The sequence below is a fragment of the Microplitis demolitor genome, chromosome 10 (genome assembly GCF_026212275.2).
Source record: "Microplitis demolitor isolate Queensland-Clemson2020A chromosome 10, iyMicDemo2.1a, whole genome shotgun sequence".
Classification (NCBI taxonomy): Eukaryota; Metazoa; Arthropoda; class Insecta; order Hymenoptera; family Braconidae; genus Microplitis; species Microplitis demolitor.
Window position 1 is genome coordinate 15599371 of NC_068554.1, and position 18483 is coordinate 15617853.

At 32.4% G+C, this 18483-nt stretch overlaps 2 protein-coding genes and 1 long non-coding RNA gene across 6 annotated transcripts in view; 2 read left to right on the forward strand and 1 right to left on the reverse strand.

Annotated features, from left to right (window-relative positions):
* Positions 1–18483, forward strand: part of LOC103572284 (prion-like-(Q/N-rich) domain-bearing protein 25) — a 73399-nt gene that overhangs the window by 15964 nt on the left and 38952 nt on the right. The gene's annotated exons all lie outside the window — the stretch shown is intronic.
* LOC103572285 (rh5-interacting protein) lies at positions 134–10575 on the forward strand. The gene is made up of 5 exons (XM_008550814.1): positions 134–469; positions 7234–7324; positions 7970–8215; positions 9693–9941; positions 10071–10575. The coding sequence occupies exons 1-5, from the start codon at positions 134–136 to the stop codon at positions 10343–10345; spliced, it is 1197 nt and encodes a 398-aa protein (XP_008549036.1). The 3' UTR covers positions 10346–10575.
* LOC128668731 (uncharacterized) overlaps positions 12104–18483 on the reverse strand; it is a 30961-nt gene continuing 24581 nt past the window's right edge. For all 4 annotated transcript variants that reach the window (XR_008404388.1, XR_008404387.1, XR_008404385.1 and 1 more), the window contains 3 exons: positions 14394–14497; positions 13689–14323; positions 12104–13605 (listed from right to left, as the gene is read on the reverse strand). This is a non-coding gene — a long non-coding RNA (uncharacterized LOC128668731). The remainder of the gene's footprint in view (positions 13606–13688; positions 14324–14393; positions 14498–18483) is intronic.

The window sequence follows — 18483 nt, forward strand, 5'->3', positions numbered from 1 at the left end:
GAAAGACTCCACATGGTTTGAATCAAATCGATGAGGGTCACCCTGTAAAAATAACTTTATTTGGTGGAATGCCCATATACAGTATCACGCCCACGCTCACCCTGTTGAAAGAGTCAACCGTAACTTAATAACCATGATGAGTTACTTGGGTGATGATCATCGTAACTGGGATGTAAATATTCATAAATTTCAGTTTGCATATAATACCGCGATTCATGTGTCACTCGGTGTGAGTCCGGTATACTTAAATTTGGGCCGTGATCCATGTCCCATTCGTAATTGTCGAGTTGCAGATGACAATAATGTAGCTGTCGATAATGATGTCGACCGCAATAGCTGGATTCAGCGTGTAGGTCGTACTGTAGAAGTACGTGATATCGTAAATCAACGCATCCGACGATCATCCAAACGATACGCAGTGTATTATAGTAACAAACGACGTAATAAATTGTTTCAAGTAGGAGACCAGGTATGTAAATCTACTCACATCTTGTCAAAAATAATGAGCAGGTTGTGGGTAAGCTTGCACCACGCTATGCGGGTCCATTTGTCATCTCGAAGGTGGTAACTCCAGTTATTGTCGAAATGGAGACCCCCGAGAGCAAATATATTGGTCGTAGCCATGTGAAATTTCTACAACTAGTTAAGCGAGCTGAAAATTTCCGTCAGAGGCAGATTGATACAGTCGCACGGTTAAATGTCCTATCTATTAATACTACTTGACTTTTTCTACGCTTACCTACTAATAGCTATCAGTATTACTGTCTATTACTATTATTTATTTATTTATTTTATTTATTTATTAATAATTTTTCGACTCTAGAATCGAGATTCCTTAAGGGCCACAACATACAAAAGTATTACGAAGTATAGTATAATAATAACATTTATATATAAACATATAATAAGTAAAAAGTGTCACGTAGCGATTCAAACGTGAATCGATGCGCGCGCTTTTCCATCTCGTCCTGATTTTGACAACACCTCCTAGCTCAAATCAAGCGCATTTATTTATTGTAATTTATTATTATTCAAATATTTATATTATTTTTATCGATTATTTTAGTATGATTTAATTATGGATTTATTGATATTATTGTTTATTATGTTTAAATATATGTTTTGATAGTTATTTTGAAAATTATGTACTTAATCGATATTTTCATTTCAGTTAGTAGCACACGTGCGCGTAGGTTATAGATAAAAATATCGAACGAAGCGAGAGTAAGTCGATATAGTGGGGATAAAAATCAATATTTTTATCCAGCCACGTGGTGCACTGAATTAATTATTATTTTATTATTTGAAAGGGATAGTACCGATTATATTTATGTTTATTGATAGGAAATATTATTCGATTTATTATTATGATATAACTCAGGTCGTGTGACAATTTTATATGTTTTATTTTAATTGATAATTTCGGGTCCGAGGTCATGAGAGGGGATAACACGTGAGTGATTACCCTCCCTCGAAAAAATCAAGGAAAGATATAGGCAGAGAGGACCGGGATTTTGTGAAGGTAAGACGTGTTGTCCGTGATTATTTTTGAGCAAATTGTTCTGGCCCAGTTGCCGTAATTCTGTAATATTAAATAGTTAAAGTTTGTTTAATTTGAATAATTAGTTTTTTATTATATTAAGTCAAAAGTATAGTTTGAATATCGTTGTGGTTAAATAGATCCAGAAGTAATTTTTATCAACGCCGGTAAGTCAATTGTGTTATCATTTGTTGCATCGGCTATCGCTGGTCCTTCAGTAGAGTTGATCGCGCTATTTGTTTCATAGAAAATTGAAACTAAGTTATTGTAGTAATAAGTTGAATATATTCGGCGTCCGTCACGGCATTTGGGTGCATATGTACGAAGACGCGTCGAGGAAATTCCTTAAGAGATTAGACAAGGATAGCGTATGTAGCTCCTTGTCTTACGCTAGTATTTTTTGCGTATTATTTTAATGTTATATTTCAGTATTTAAAATATTATTTCTCTGGGTAAAATTTATTTTATGAATTAATGGTATGCAATCCAGTGTTGCCACATATATGGAATACCCGCGTCTTTCTCTCCCCAGAGTTGATAATTTAAAATAAGAAAAGATTATTATTATTATTTAATAAAATTATTATTATAAAGAATTAAGAATACTAATTATATTGGGTCAAAGTTTGTAATTTGTAATTTGGTCTCTCCAGTGGATAATTTAATAATATTATTTGAATTGAATTGATTATTATTGTAACCATTTGTTGAGTTTATTCAAATATATTTTGAATTGAATAATTTAGTAAAAGGAACCCAGTGATAGCCTATATTTATTTGTTTGTTTCCTGGATATATTTAATAGTAATTATTCCTTATTATTTTTATTCATTATATATTTGTTTGGTTGTCATTCCGCTTGGTGCATACATTCTCGCTCAAGATTTGGTCCCGTGATCTCTCCCCTGATCGTTATTGGTTTTGTCCGTTTTGTAAAAACGGGCTGGCGCCCTCGTGCACTAACTCAGCCTGAGGAGCTGGTCCAGGCGCACCTTTAGTTTGTTTATAATTATTTATTATTTTTTAGTTATAATTATAATCGTTATTTATAATTTTTTTAATACACTTAGGTGACCACATACGACTCCGGGTTTATTTCACGTCTCCGTCGTGAAAATAAAAACGGTTTACGTTATAAAAGTTTTAGTAAATTAATGAATTTAATTAATTAAGCCAATGATATAGATAGTTAGGTAGGTGAGTCGGTAGACTCCATTTATATAATAATAGTATATAAGTACATATTTAATAAATAACACCATAATGATCAATAATCATATATTCATAAAGTAGACCTAATTTACATCTTTCTGTAGAAAATAATTATAACACTCTGATCTGAACTCTTTATAAGTTGTGATTGATACAATAGATGAGGGCAGATCATTCTATACTCGAATAGCAGACAATAAAAATGAATGTTCATAAGAATATGTACGACAGGTTGGTTGATACAGGACATCAATTTGACGATGTGCACGTGCACGCACGGTACTCAAGATGTAGAAGTTCTTCCACAGTATTTTATCACAATTTAATCGTAAGATTTTATATATAATGCATGCTAAAAAGAACTTACGCCTACTATACAGTTTCAACCAACCTAGTCTTATTCTGTACGGACTAATATGCTCATATCTGCGAAAATATATCTAATGCAAGCATTCATTTTCCTTTGTAGCATTGTATTCTTTGTACCAGATAATTTGTGTACACTGCAGCACAGTAATCAAATACCGGAAAGATAAGTGCTCGTACAAGATTCCTACGTATAATCATATTAAAAATATTGTCATTCATTTTTAGTCTTGCTAAACAACTCATTGCACGCTTACAAACTGATACAGTTTGCTTATCCCAAGATAATACATTATCTAATATAATACCTAGATATTTTAACGATGTAACGTATTCTATAATGCCACTATTTACAACTATTCTAGGCGCATTTACACATATTTCATGACTGACATGCTGAGGTGATCCAAAAATTAGAGCTCGTGTTTTTCCAGAACTTAGCTTAATCAAATTTCTCTCACACCAAGCAACAATATTATAAATAATTCTATTTAGGCTATTAATACAAATCTGTAACCGCGACATAATTACGTAGGGATGGCACTAAGCAACAAGGATGTGAAAAGGTACGTCGAAACCTATTACGAGCAGCGAGGGATTGACATGGTACCCCGGGGGTGAGAGACGTGGAAGGCCTACTTGAATCTCTTAGTTGGGTTGAAAATTACAGCGTTAAAGCGATAACCCTGCCGCGAGAATTTACCACCTGGCTGAGCTCGATGTGGTCAGATGTGCCATCTAGCCCACCGATGCATTAATCAACCGCGAACGGAGCGTCCATTCTGCGAGAAATGCCTCAGTTTTTACACGGGGGAATGTAAAGGAGCCCATGGACGACTCCATTTGGTGGCACGAGACCGGTGCATGGTCTGTGCAACCAGAATGATCGACGGACGGTGCCTCAATGGCCATGAAGGAATTGGGGATCAACTCAGCGAGTTCGATTAGGTTACCTGGCTTGCCCCTAGCGCACATATGCATCGGGTTTATAGTTTGGACCGTCGCGGACCCAGTGACCCAAAAACTTCCCAGTAGCAGCCATAGAAATGGGTCAAGAGCAAAGACAACAGATCATATTTTATTTTTTTATTTTATTATTATTATTCACTTTTGTAAGACGCCCTGTGTAATATCCGTCCCTGAATTTTGTTGTTCGAATAAAACGGTGCTACCAATCAATAATTTAAAATGATTCATATTTATCGAGAATCAACCAGTTCACCCTCTCCCCCTTTCCACCGATGGTTCGAGCGAGTTGGTGAGTGACAGGTTGGTCAACATTTCGCCTGAGTTTTTTTTTAATTAAATTAATTTTCTTGTGATTTATGATTATTTTGAATTGCTATATACCCGGAACAAAAGATCCAAGTATAAATATTGAGTTAAGTTTTCAGGTGTGACGGTGAAAGAAATGCAGGGTCTCGTCCGTATTTTAGGAGCTAAAACACGGCTTGGGGGGGGGTATCACGTAACGATTTACTTTATTTATTATTAATTAGTTGTAAGCTTAAAAATTCTTTATTTTAAGTACAAATTTTAATCGTTGCGCGGGCATTCCGCTATTACGCAGATGGTGAGACAGCAATCTGCTCACAAACTAGCGCATGCGCGCAGCGTTTGAGTGAGGACGTGTATGAATTAATTTTGATTTATAATTTAAAAATACAAATCGATAATATTTATTAGTTTTAAAAGTATGTTTATGATTTTGAAAAATTCGGGCTGCATAATCCAATATGACATTATGCTCCAACAAATGTTTAATATTTTATATTTGTAAAAACTGATAGCCGAGTATCGATGTGTTGGGGAGCATTGACCGGGTAAGGGAAAAATCAATACTTGGTCTATACTGTCGATGCTAATTTTGTAATTTAAAATAATAATTATTTAATTTACTGTATAGTTTGAAATAATAAAACTTGGATAAATAAATATTAGATATATTTAATTGATTATATATGTATCATTCGGGCAGGGAATAAGCACTTTTATATTTATTTATTGGATTTAAAGTCAGGCCCAGGGCTGCAAAAAATAATAACAATAATAAATAAGGGCGATTATTGCGCCACGGGGGCGACCAACAAGTGGAGAAAAGAAAAAACTAATTAGAAAGATACGGTGTTTTGTTGCGAGTGGACGCTGTTTACTTATACGTTTTGCATACGTTTTTGTTGTTCCTTAAAAATTGAGTGAAATTGTAAAATTCACCGGGTGCATTTGTCACGTAATTCATGGATTGAATTATTAAATCTTTTGAAAGCATCCACGCGTAAGTACTTTGTAATTCCTTTGTCGCATCTTTACTTGATAACCTCCGGTAGTTGTTGGTCGCCACGGTAGACAAAATTCACGTGTGTGAATCGCACACTCGTGAATAATTACATTAATTTAATAATTATCCTGAATGATACATATACTTATGACATTAATACTTAAAAGTTGACTGTCAAGATTGTTTTGTTTTTGCATTATTTTTACTGATTATCGAAATTGTGTATATAGAAATAAATATACATGTATCCTGCAGTCGTTGTTAGCTTTTGCGTATAGGGAATATATATATATATATATATAGCTATACTAAATCAGCCGACGTTTGCGAGACTCGGTCAGTAATTTTTGATTTTACTATGAGAAAGGAAATCCCTCAAGTACGGATGTCATTATCCGAACGAAAAATTCCCGGATTATTATTATAATTATTCAAATCATTATATTTTGATTAGAATATTTATGGAAAATATTGGAGACATGATTATTATTTCTTTCATTTAAAATAGTTGATTTGTTTTATTTTAATTGATAGTATATATTCCAGCGGTCAATTGGATTAATTAATTTATTATTAATTATTATTATTATATAGATTATTACTTTACTAGAAAAATTTATTTTATTTGGTGTACCGTCAACTGATCCCAAAAATTTTACACCACGACAGGTGACCCCCACAAATTGATCCCACCGACATCTGATCCCATCGACATATGGTTTAAAATGGTGAAAATGAAGATTTTAAAGATGATAATTATGAAAGTTATAAAGATTTTGATGAAACTGGTGAATTAAAAGATCAGTTGTCAGTTGGGCCAGTTGTCAGTTGAATATAGTCCGTGGGATCAGTTGTCTATGGGATAGATTGTCGTGTGATCTTTTGTCGGGGATCAGTTGTCTGGAATCAGTTGTCATGGAACTGTACTGTTCACTTCAAGTCTTATTTTAAAGTGCAGTTGCGATAAGAAAGTACGTCAACTGCCACTCTGACCCTGGTGAGGATTGAACTGCCTCTCCACTTAATATAATATTCGAACACGAATTATGTGTTCAGAGAAATTTCTAAACCTAGAATAAAAGTAAAATAATATTGAAGCGAAAAAATAACTTAGACGTAACAGCTGTTTTCGAGATTCTTGAAAAAAAAAAAAAAAATTCATTCACTCCGTGTTTACTTCAAAAACTTTTACAGTGTATTGAAACATTTTTCATTCTTTTAGAAATCAACCCATAGATATTAATTAAGTTTTTAAAATTTCTATCGATTTATATTCAAATTTCTCTAATTTCTCATGCAGATTCTAAAAATAGTAAGTGCTCAAGAACCTAATTAAATATAATATTTGTTCCATTTTCATTTTGTATTTAATTTTATGATCTATGTGAGAATTCTTCTTCTAAGAATAAACAAAGCAGGATACTATAATCATAAAAAGTATGTCATCGACCGAGTCACTAAATGTGGATTTTACGGATGATTATAAAAACAACGTAGTTAAAAAACAATCAAGTCATAAAAAATTATTAGTTTACTGCGTAATTTTTATTAATAAATTTTATCATTAGAAAAAGTATTAAATTCTATTCCTATTCAATTTTCTTAGTTTACAAAATTACAGTACATAAAATTATTTCAAGATGTTAAAAAGCAATTTCATTTACAATTTAATCAAAATTTTAGCTTTATTAACGTCATGTTTCTGTAAAGTGAATGGAATCATTGGAGGGGCAAACAATCAATGCTACAAATTTAATGAAATAGTAATTATAAATCAGCGTCGTTAATTTAGTACTTTAGAAGTTTTATAGTAATGAATATTGATCAATTTATTTAGTGTAATCCTCACAATCTACAGACGTGTTGTGATAAACATTCATCATGCAAATTTAAAGAATCAAGAAATGGTTTCTACTGCGGAGAAAAAGGTATTTGATTATTAATATTTTAGTAGACCTGCGCTGGAAAGATTGAATTCATGCTCTGCTCAGTGGAAAAAGAAGGAAATTTTTCTTATGAGAAAATGAATGAAATTAATAAACGCATGCGCCATTCTTCCCGTGAAGCAACGGAAAACGTTTGAAATTTAATGTGCAGGCTCGGTAATAAGTAATTAATTAATGTAACGGGACCAAAGACCACCTCCGTTTTAATGGAGGCTGTTTCCGCGCTCTGTTTGGCATACATGCGTTCCGGCATCTCTATCCCCACCCACTCTGAAGGTGAATAGGACATTCCAATCCCCGTGTTTGCTATCCTTGCTTTCGGCTCGGGAAAGCAATTACACATGTGGATTAAAATATCCTGCTTTCCTCCTTAAGTATGTAATATACTATTAGATTCGAAATCATATACCATTATGACATATCAATTACTTTCAAAATACACCATTCAATACCGGGAAAAACTTCAATTTAGCTACCGGTTTTATTTTACAGCCATTTTTGGAGATGAATTTAACCCTGATTATCTTAACACTGGGATACCGTTAACTCGTTGAACTATATTTTAGTATTTTATTAATGACAAAGTTTAAGCTTAAACTATATAAAAGTATTTTATGTCAAATGTAGCAAAACTAGAAGCTTTCTGCATTAGAAACGAAGACTGTAACGGAATATTACATGCTAGGTGCTCAATGGAAAAACAATGCGTTTGTAGAGAAAATAATATAGCAATAAATGAAACATACTGTGCGCCATCATTGGGAGCATTTTGTTGGAAGGATGAAAAATGTGCAACTAACAATGCCGTTTGTATCGACAGCCAATGCCAGTGCAAAGACTATTATTTTCGATCAAATGATCAATGCTTACCAAGTAAGTACGTCAGCATTCAAATTTAGTTCAAAGTTAAACTGTACTTATTGACTGTAATAGGATATTGTGTAACACGAAACAAAACAAGACGATTTCAGACTAGGGTAAAGTTGGCTGCCCGAGCAGTAGGCAAGAGCTAACATAACCCGCAGCGTGAAACCGTATTATTTCATCTCTTGTCTCATATAATATTTATCATGATTGCCTTCATTGAAACGGCTTTAATGTCAGCTGCTAATTAGAAACAAGTTGATTTTTTATCAATGGTGTGATCTATTATACACGTAAGCGCGAACTGTGATTTACAATTTATGATTCAGCAGAAAGAAATATATTCTTGTTAATACTTTTAAATCTTAATTGCAAAATCATAATTGTCACATACTTGAATGAAATCAGTGATCCGAAATTCCGAATAAACAAACGACAAGTATCAGAGCTGAGAGCAAATGCAAACTGGTTTTCAAAGGACAGAAATAATATCCGTTTCTATTCAAGGGACGAAACTAGTTTATTTTCACCTACTGATTAAAGACATTTACAATTTCCGCATTTTATAATATTTATCCGTGACATTGAACTGAAATTATATCATTTTGACTAGCAGCACAGATACTGAAACTTTAACCTTAGTAGCATTCGTAAGAGAGCCTTACATTAGTCTAGCTTCAGTCTTCGGCAAGTCTGACAGGGAAGACAAGATACTTGCTTAGGATGCATTAACTCAGTTGCTGCAAGGTTGCTCAAGGTACCTGAACTTGGTCGCTCTCTTCGTTACTGAGTGGGTTGCCCATACAACATTAGTATAGTAAATTCATCGGCGCGTACTTGATATTATTTCATCAAGTAATATTGTTATTAATTTGTAGCACATTAAAGTCAAATGAAGACCACCTGATCTACTATAGGCACTGGGTTTAAATATAGAGTGACTCAAAGAAAAAAAAAACCCGATATCTGGAGCAATTTTGCAGCAACACTGACCTCAATTTGTTACATGATATGTACGTTGCTTAGAAATCGCTGCAGGCTGTTTATACATATTTTGGTAAGTCTTTAAAAAGAATCAAGCAAGATTTGATGAAATTCGCGGCAAGTATACTCATAAAATCCATCCTCATCAAGTCTCGTTCGAATCTTCTATAAGAAACTTGCTGAATGACATATGTCAAGTAACTTGCTTAAGACAATGTTATTAAGGCCGATCGACGAGATAATGCTCCTTAACGATACTTTCTCATTGCTAAAAAATTATGCAATGCTTATACTTGTCTCTAGTCATTGCATGCTATCAATGTATCGACAATTTTCAAATTTCACCCGCATCGAATCAATGCCACTTTACCCACCTGGAACATTCTCAAGTAAATTAGGAAATCAAAAATCGCGTTTTTGTCGTTAGTGATGACAAAATGTTTTATTTCTGCCTCTTAATTTTCGATTCCATCACATCTCAATAATATGTTTGTTACTGCAGTGATGTTAGGTTCATACTGTAAAAATGATTCAGAGTGTCAACAAGTAAAATTTTCAAAATGTTCTGAACTGAAAGTCTGTATCTGTTCATTCAATACAATGGCTATAAACAGAACAACCTGTGTACCTCTACTAGGCGTACCATGTCAAGTGAATGAACATTGCAAAGTCAACAATTCAATATGTGTTGATAACGAATGTCAATGCGAGATTAAAGCCCTTATCCACAACGATAATGAATGCGCATTACGTAAGTTTTCGTTTAATATGAATTACTTTCGACGCTACAATGAATTTCGATTATAATTTGAATTCCATTCAGTTTTAATGTACAGCAATGAAAAATTATTAATATTTTTTCTTTATTATTGTAATGCAGCTCATTTAGATATGCCTTGTGATGATAATAGTTTTTGTGCAATGTTTATCAACCATACAACTTGCTCCGATAATAATAAATGTATATGCGACTCTAATAATTATGAAATAGAAAATAATAAATGCATGCCTGCATTCAGTGCGGAATGTTGGATTGATGAAATATGCGCAACAGATAATGCCATGTGCATTAATAATAAATGTCAATGTAAGCCTCATTATATTTATCATAGATCAAAATGTGTTCCAAGTACGTACCTTTGTGGCCTATTATAGAAGTAATCATGAAACGATTGATTAAATTTAGAATTATGTTACTTATTGCAGTTGCTTTAAACGAAGCATGTGAAATAGAGGCAGACTGTGGCGCAATAAGATTTGGAACATGTTCAAAATATAGAAAATGTGTTTGCAAAGATGCACACGTTAAAATTGACCGAATAACTTGTGCACCATCTGTAGGAGCAGCTTGTTCTGAAGAAATAAAATGTGTACCGGCTAATTTAATATGTAGTCATAATAAGTGTCAATACTTTACAAATACTTCTACTCTATTCAATGGTACAACCGGACCTAGTAAGGATCGCTTTAGCTACAAAGAAGTAGTAAATATTAATTATTCATTAAATTTTCATAAATTTCTTTCAATTCATAAAGTTATATTAGGAAGCTCATGTCAAGCAGATTCAGACTGTATAGATATTCCATATTCAATATGTTCTACTGATAAAAAATGTATCTGTGATTCCAATGCTATTGCTCTCAATTTATTAACTTGTGTGCCAACTGTCAATGGATTTTGTACAAATAATAATCAGTGCTATCTGGAATCGTTCTATTGTATCAATAATACGTGTCAATGCAAACCAAATTTCACACCAGTGTCTGCTCATCAATGTATTAAAAGTGTGTATAAATTAATCAACCATTTCATACTACGACCTTTAATCATTTGCTACTGAATTTAAATCGATTACTCATATCACAATCTTACAACAGTCTTTTCCAAGCATGATCTTACTGAAAAATACTAACGAATATTTTTGGAAGACTCTAATCATCATTTAAGGTTCTAGTATGTTTGCACATTAGTGCTTTAGAATCGTTAATGGGTTTAGTTTTCTCGGTATTTTTACTGTCATCAGCGTATTGCACTTATTCCTTAGTATCAATGGTGTAACCTGATAAAAAACATTGGATCAAACCATATATGCAACTACTTATAGTTCCCCGGGAAAAAAAATTTAGATCTATTCAGATGAAATAAGATCTGATGTTTCAGATCTGAACATATCTACATTTTGACCAGATCTGTTTCGATCAAATTAGATCTACTCGGATCAGAATAGATCTGAACAGATCAAGGTAAATAAAAAACACTCTTAGATCTGCTCAGATCAAATTTGATTAAATTCGCTAGATCTAAATAGGTCTGTTTTTTCATCTCTATCCTATTAAAAATTGATATGTCTGATTAAAAATATATTAAATATATCACAATAATATAAAATGTATAGGATTGAAGCCATTAAAGTTGAAAGTACACGTTTCATATTCCATATGAGATCAGCTTCATCTTTCCTCTTAAATGATACAATTAAAATTTAACTTAATGAAGATTTATAATGAAAATCACTCTTCTCCAAACAATACAAATCAACATATGATTAAGAAGATACTACTTCAAATAAAATAAAATATCCAATAGTTATTGATCTCGGCGTTGATATAAAATGAGTATAAGTAATGAAATATTATCATAAATTAGACTGACTTTTTGTTAAATAAAAATGATTATAATCAATTCGAAACATTTTGCATAAATATAAAGGATCACTTTTTTATAAACAGTAATGAAAGTAATCTCATTTTAAGATACATAAAGAATTTTTCCTTAAAGTATTTTATAATTATTTACCCAAGAAAGTCATGTAACGATGTATATGAAGTACCTATATGAATTTCAGATAATATCGATAGTAGATTATTAGGTTTATATTTTCTATAATAAAATAATTACTAGCTGAATAAACAAGAAAATGTATTTATTTTAATTACGATAGATTTTTTACAATTGTCAACATTTAGGTAAATGTGTCCAAATTCAGCTACACTGTGACAAATTCCCATTAAATTCTACTATGGTTGCATTGTAACCCCGGACCATAAGAAAACTGGTACAAAATTTACAAGTGCACCATAGTAAACGTATGCGCATAGGCCCCAATTGTGTCGTCTGCGCATACCGTTTACTATGGGACACTTGTAAATTTTGTATCAGTTTTCTTATGGTCCGGTGTTACAATGCACCCATAGTAAAATTTGTTGTCAATTTTTCACAGTTTAGTTAATCTTCTAATTATAATATAATGTGAAGAAATATTTCTTTATGGTCTGTACAGATCTAATCTGATCAGAGCAGATCTGAACTTTTTTTCCCGAGAAAAAGTTATATCAGCTCAGATCTGGTTTGATCCGTACAGGTCCAATTATATCTATTTATATTTACTTCATAAATTGATCGTTTAATCAATGTTGATCTGTTTTGATTTGACTAGATCTAGGTTGATCTGACTTGATTAAATTTGATCAGGGTAGCTTTGGACTATTTTTCCCTAAAGAAAAATGTCATATCTGATCAGATCTAGTTTAATCTGATCAGATCAAATTAGATCTACTCTGATCTGGATTCAGTATAAATTATGATCAAATTTGATTTGAGCTGATCTAATTTGATCAGAATATATCTAAATTTTTTTTCCCGGGTCGGTTTGTACTGATTAATCGATGCTTTTTATTTTTTTATCGAAGAAAAATTATTCGTTATAAGTGGGGCTCAAACACGGAATAGTTAGTATTATTTTTAAAATCTATACATTTATCATAGAAATCTTAATAATTTCAACAATGCAAATCATATTAATCGTGATGATTGAGCAATTTGAAATTGTTCACGATATTTTTTAACTTGATCGAAATTTATTTCTGTTAATAGAGCTGTAGGCTCACTCCTTCAGCTAGTCATGATCAGTAATGAAACAATAGTGAACATTAATTACTTCTAATTGTATTGCAAAATTCACTAGTCAGAGTAATAATGAACTGTAATAAATACTTATTAACATTAATCAATTTTTGACAGTGTTCAATGGTGTTATCTAGATTTCTTTCCGTAGTGGAATGTAGTATCTATCGGAAAAAATTTTTTATCAGTGTCTTGACTAGCAAGAGATTATTATATAGGCAATGTGCCTGCTTATACGTTTATTTTATTTCTTTTTTTACAGCACACTTGCTATATCACTGTGATGATAACACGGAGTGTAGCGATTTGTGGCATTCACGATGTTCATATGATGGCAGATGTATTTGTAAGTTGAATAATATTGCGATAAATAATTCTACTTGTCTCCCTACGTTAGATGGATATTGTTGGAGAAATGATCAATGCATGCCTGAAAACTCTGCTTGCATTCACTATCGGTGTTCGTGCAAATCTAACTTCATTGTTGTTGCCGGTAACATGTGTGTATCTCCTTGATTGAAAAAAAATATTAAGAATGAAATGTTGATTTATTTGTTATCGAGATAATTGTACTTAAATAGAATATAAACATACCGTCTTAAATTTTTTAGTATCAAGTTATACATTCAAGAATGCTGCAGTATATTAATATCACCTGCGACATTTCTAATTGTTAGTTGTAGATCAATTATTATACGAAAATTTACCAAATCTTTGGAAACTTAATAGAAGTACATGATTTTAAAAGTTTAGTTATGTAATTTTTTATTTTGGTGAAATGAAGTTTCGCAGCATGTTCAAAAATTTTCGATTATTTTATACAACTACTGTATACATAAATTTATAAAATCTGTTTGCTTCTAAATTGCCATGTATGACAGTATACAGGTTTATATTCTCATATATGTCCATATATGGGAATACATAGACAATATGGTTTTACCCGGATATGCAGAATTAATCTCTTTATTCATGACAATGTATAGCTACATACGATTCATATTCGACTATCCATGCACTTACGAAGATATACATAGATATCACATTTAAAAAGCATGGAAATGACGTCACATTCTAAAAAAAAAATTTGTACTTTGGCAATTTTGGAGAAATTGACTAGTTTTGTAAGGCTTTAAGTCCTCATTAAAGTTACTAATAATGACAGAGATGTATTCCCAATGATTCAAAAGTTACGAGACTTCAAACTTCAAAAATTTTTCACTAAAAAACTATAGTTATTGACTATTATTAAAAAATATTAATTATTATTATTAAAAAATATCTAAAGATAATACATACGTAGTGGTGTACATTATTTGTGGTCTCAGTGTTCAACTGTGATATTCAAATATTAGGCATCAATTAATACTAAGTATTGTTTTAAAAGCTTTTTAAACCTGTAACTATAAATTTGAAATAATATTACTGAATTGAAAATTTGTGAATTTTTCGTAATTAATTTTTATATTATTGGCTTCAATTTCGTGGTTAGTGCAATTATCTGATTAGCCACTCAATCTTATCTCGTAATTATCTCAATATCTACTAATTCGCTGCCGCCTATTTGTCATGCCGGATAAAGTTATTGATTGGTGTGGTCTTTGCTGCCGATCGATTACCGACGGAGAAGGCAATGAAGGATTACATACACAAACAAGCGCACCGTGTAAACATAAATTTCATCTTGTCTGTGTGAAAGTTCGGTTTACATTCAAGATCTGAGGTAAAGGAATACGTTGCTTCGTACTGTCCTGTCTGTCCAAATACAAAACAGGAACTGGTTCTAAATGAGATCAATCGCAAGTTGGACAGGATGGCTATTATAGAAGATAAACTATCTGGTATATCTAACCAAGTTGATAAAATAAGAACCGAATGTGCCACTCTTAAAAATGGTCTTGTGGCCCTTGATAATCGAGTTAGTAAGCTTGAGGCTGGATCTCTGTCTAATGCTCAGCTAGCTCCGGGTAGTGAGATGTTTGAACATATAGTAAATCGTGTAAAGAGTTTAGCTAATGATAAATCTTCGGAAGAATTAGAAATGCGTCAATTACTTCTTGAATCACAAATGCTAAGTGATCAGATAATAATTTCGGGTATTCCCGAATCTGCTACTGAAGACTTATTTTATGTTACTGTCAAGCTTGGTAAACTACTGGATGTACCAAATATTACACGTAATGACCTCCAATATACTATAAGACTTGGCAAAAAAAAAGAGTATCTATGAAGCGTTCTATTCTTGTAAAATGTAAATCACCACAAATAGTTAATAGTTATATTTTAGGCAAAAAGAAACATCGAGAAATAACTGCCGATGCTCTGTTAATTGGTGCACAAAAGGATGTAATAAATGTGAATAAGAGATTTCCACCGTCTTTATACAAATTGCGGCAGGAAATTATCAAGAAGTTTCCTACTATCACTAAAAGAAACATTTGGATTTCTAATTCAAGTGTTTGTTTGTGATGAAAAGATGGTTTGGAACCCATTAAGCTTTACCCATCTTCTAATCTTGATAATATTAAAAATCAATTAGCATAGTATATTTTTATTAACTCTATACAACTATTTACATCAACTTCAGTGCCTCAATCTCGAACTCAAAATAAACTACAAGTCTGTCATTTGAATGCTCAATCTTTAATACCACATATTGATGAGTTTCGAGAACATTTTAGAACAAATTATTATGATGTTATTGCTGTCTCTGAAACATGGTTAACTTCCAATATAATAGATGCTCAAATTGGCCTTCCTATGTTTCACCTGCATAGAAATGATAGAATTCAACGTCATGGAGGTGGGGTAGCAATATTTGTTCGTAACACATCACGTGTTGTTATATGTTCAAATAATCTACAGGATGGGTATCCAGAATATGTAGTCATTGAAATTTGGTCTAAGTCTAATAAAAAAGTTTTATGTACAGTTATTTATAGGCCACCTAATGCTGCTCTATTTGATAACTATGAACAGGAATTCATTGAACTCCTTCCATTATACAATAATATTATAATAATAGGAGATTTGAATATAAATTTACTCAAAGGCACTTTTAATACTAATTATCTCCTAGATTTTTGTATTTCACATAATCTACATATAATACAATTTGACAGTACTCATCACACATCAAGTTCTCATACTTGAATAGATCATTGCATTGTTAGTAATGAGCTTGAGGTTAATAAATCAAGTCAATCATTGGAACCATTCTTATCTGGTCATGACATTATATCTGTTACTCTTGATTATTCAGTTCCAAAACAACCTTCCAGAATGCTGAAATATCGTGACTGGAATATTATAAATCGTGAATCGCTACTGAATTACTTTAATTATTCTAATCTGCCAGTCATAGATTATAATTCATCGGTAGATGGTTCATTACAAGCTATAAACAATAGTCTCTGTATTGCAGTAGATTGAATTGCTCCAGAACGTACTATCAAGATTAGGCGACTTCCAGCTCCATGGATAAATGATCATATTCGTGAACTTCAAAGAAGAAGAGATAAATTATATAGGATATTCAAGAGGACTGGATATGCTTATACAGAATATAGCAATGTTCGTCGATTGGTAAAACAAAGAATCATGACTGCCAAAAAGGATTTTCTTAAATCTACGATATTTAATGCTCGGTTCCCAAAGGTCATTTGGGATGATTTCAGAAAACTTGGGCTGCTTAAAGTAAAGTCGAGGGCGTCTCCTCCAGAACTTGATATTGATAATCTAAATAGTTATTTTGTTTCTGTTGGTAATGATCATGCATCATGATAATGATTTACAATTAACAAAATCCTGTTTAAATTTCAGTTGTGATCCAGGTCAATTTAACTTTGTTGAAGTCACTACAGAAGACGTTAAACAAAACGTAAATAGAATAACTACATCTGCAGTTGGTCCTGATGGCATGTCCATTAGATATTACAAGCAACTTCTAACATTCAACTTACAATCTATAACTGATTTGTTTAATGCTTCACTGAGGTCTTCGGGATTTCCTCAACAATGGAAAGATTCATATGTACTACCTATACCTAAAGTTAAAATACCTGAATTGTTTAACGACTACAGGCCTATATCAATTGTATGTCCATTATCTAAAGTTCTTGAGCGATGTGTCTACGATCAAGTGACACAATACATTAAATCTAATAGGTTAATAGATCCATATCAAACAGGTTTTCAGCAAGGCTTAAATACCCAAACGGCTTTACTCAGATTACGTGATGATATTCGCTTGGGTATTGATATTCGACAGATCACAGTTGTGATATTCTTTGACTTTACCAAAGCGTTTGATAGTGTTAATCATTTACTATTATTAAGAAAACTCAGAAATCTTAATTTCTCAACTAGTACTCTTAAATGGTTTTACTCGTATCTTAAAAATCGACGACAAGCTGTAAAACTGGAAGATCAGCTCTCCTCATGGAAGTATATTTGTAGTGGAGTATCTCAGGGATGTGTGCTTGGTACACTACTATATGCTTTATTTGTATCTGAGCTAGGGACTTTAATTAATTGCAAACATCTTTTCTATGCTGATGATTTGGTGATTTATCTCAGTTGCTTATTAGCTGAAGTAGAACAAACAGTGACTACACTTAATTACAACATTATAAAGATTAATAATTGGTGTGTTGATAATTTTTTGAAATCGAATCCAGGAAAAACTAAAGCAATCATCTTTGGTAGTCCTCAGCATGTAAGTAGTTCAGCCTGCATAACTGCGCCGAAGATCACAGTTAATGGTTTTACTATAAACTATGTCAAGTCTACTAAATATCTTGGAATATTAATTGACAATATATATGATCTTGGCATGAGCAGATAATTTCTATAAATAACCGAGCGATGAGCAATCTTGCTCGCCTAAAAGTAAATAGCAAAATTTTGAATACTACTATGCGTAGACGTCTGATTGCTACTCTCATTTTACCAATCTTCAACTATTGTAGTGCTGTATACGTTAACATTTCTGGTAATCTTCAAACTAAGCTGAAACGAAAATTTAATGCCTGCATTCGATTCATCTATCACATACCACGATATGAGCACATAACACAATATAGGATGCGTCTTGGCTGGTTAACGATCCATAGGAGACGAGAATTCCTAATTGCCTGTATAATATATAAAATGCGACATCTAAATCATGACAGTATCCTTCGAGAGAATTTTCGAATCCTACTGTCTGTTCGAGATCGAGCTGTAAGGCGTAATGATGTGTTTTATCAACCAACGTGCAGAACTTCGACTTACGAAAAGTCGTTTCTAATAACGGCTATTAGAATCTGGAATCAATTACCTTCTGATGTCGTTGCACTAAGTACATACCAAGAATTTAGATCAGCGTGTTATTCACTATTCTATGAAA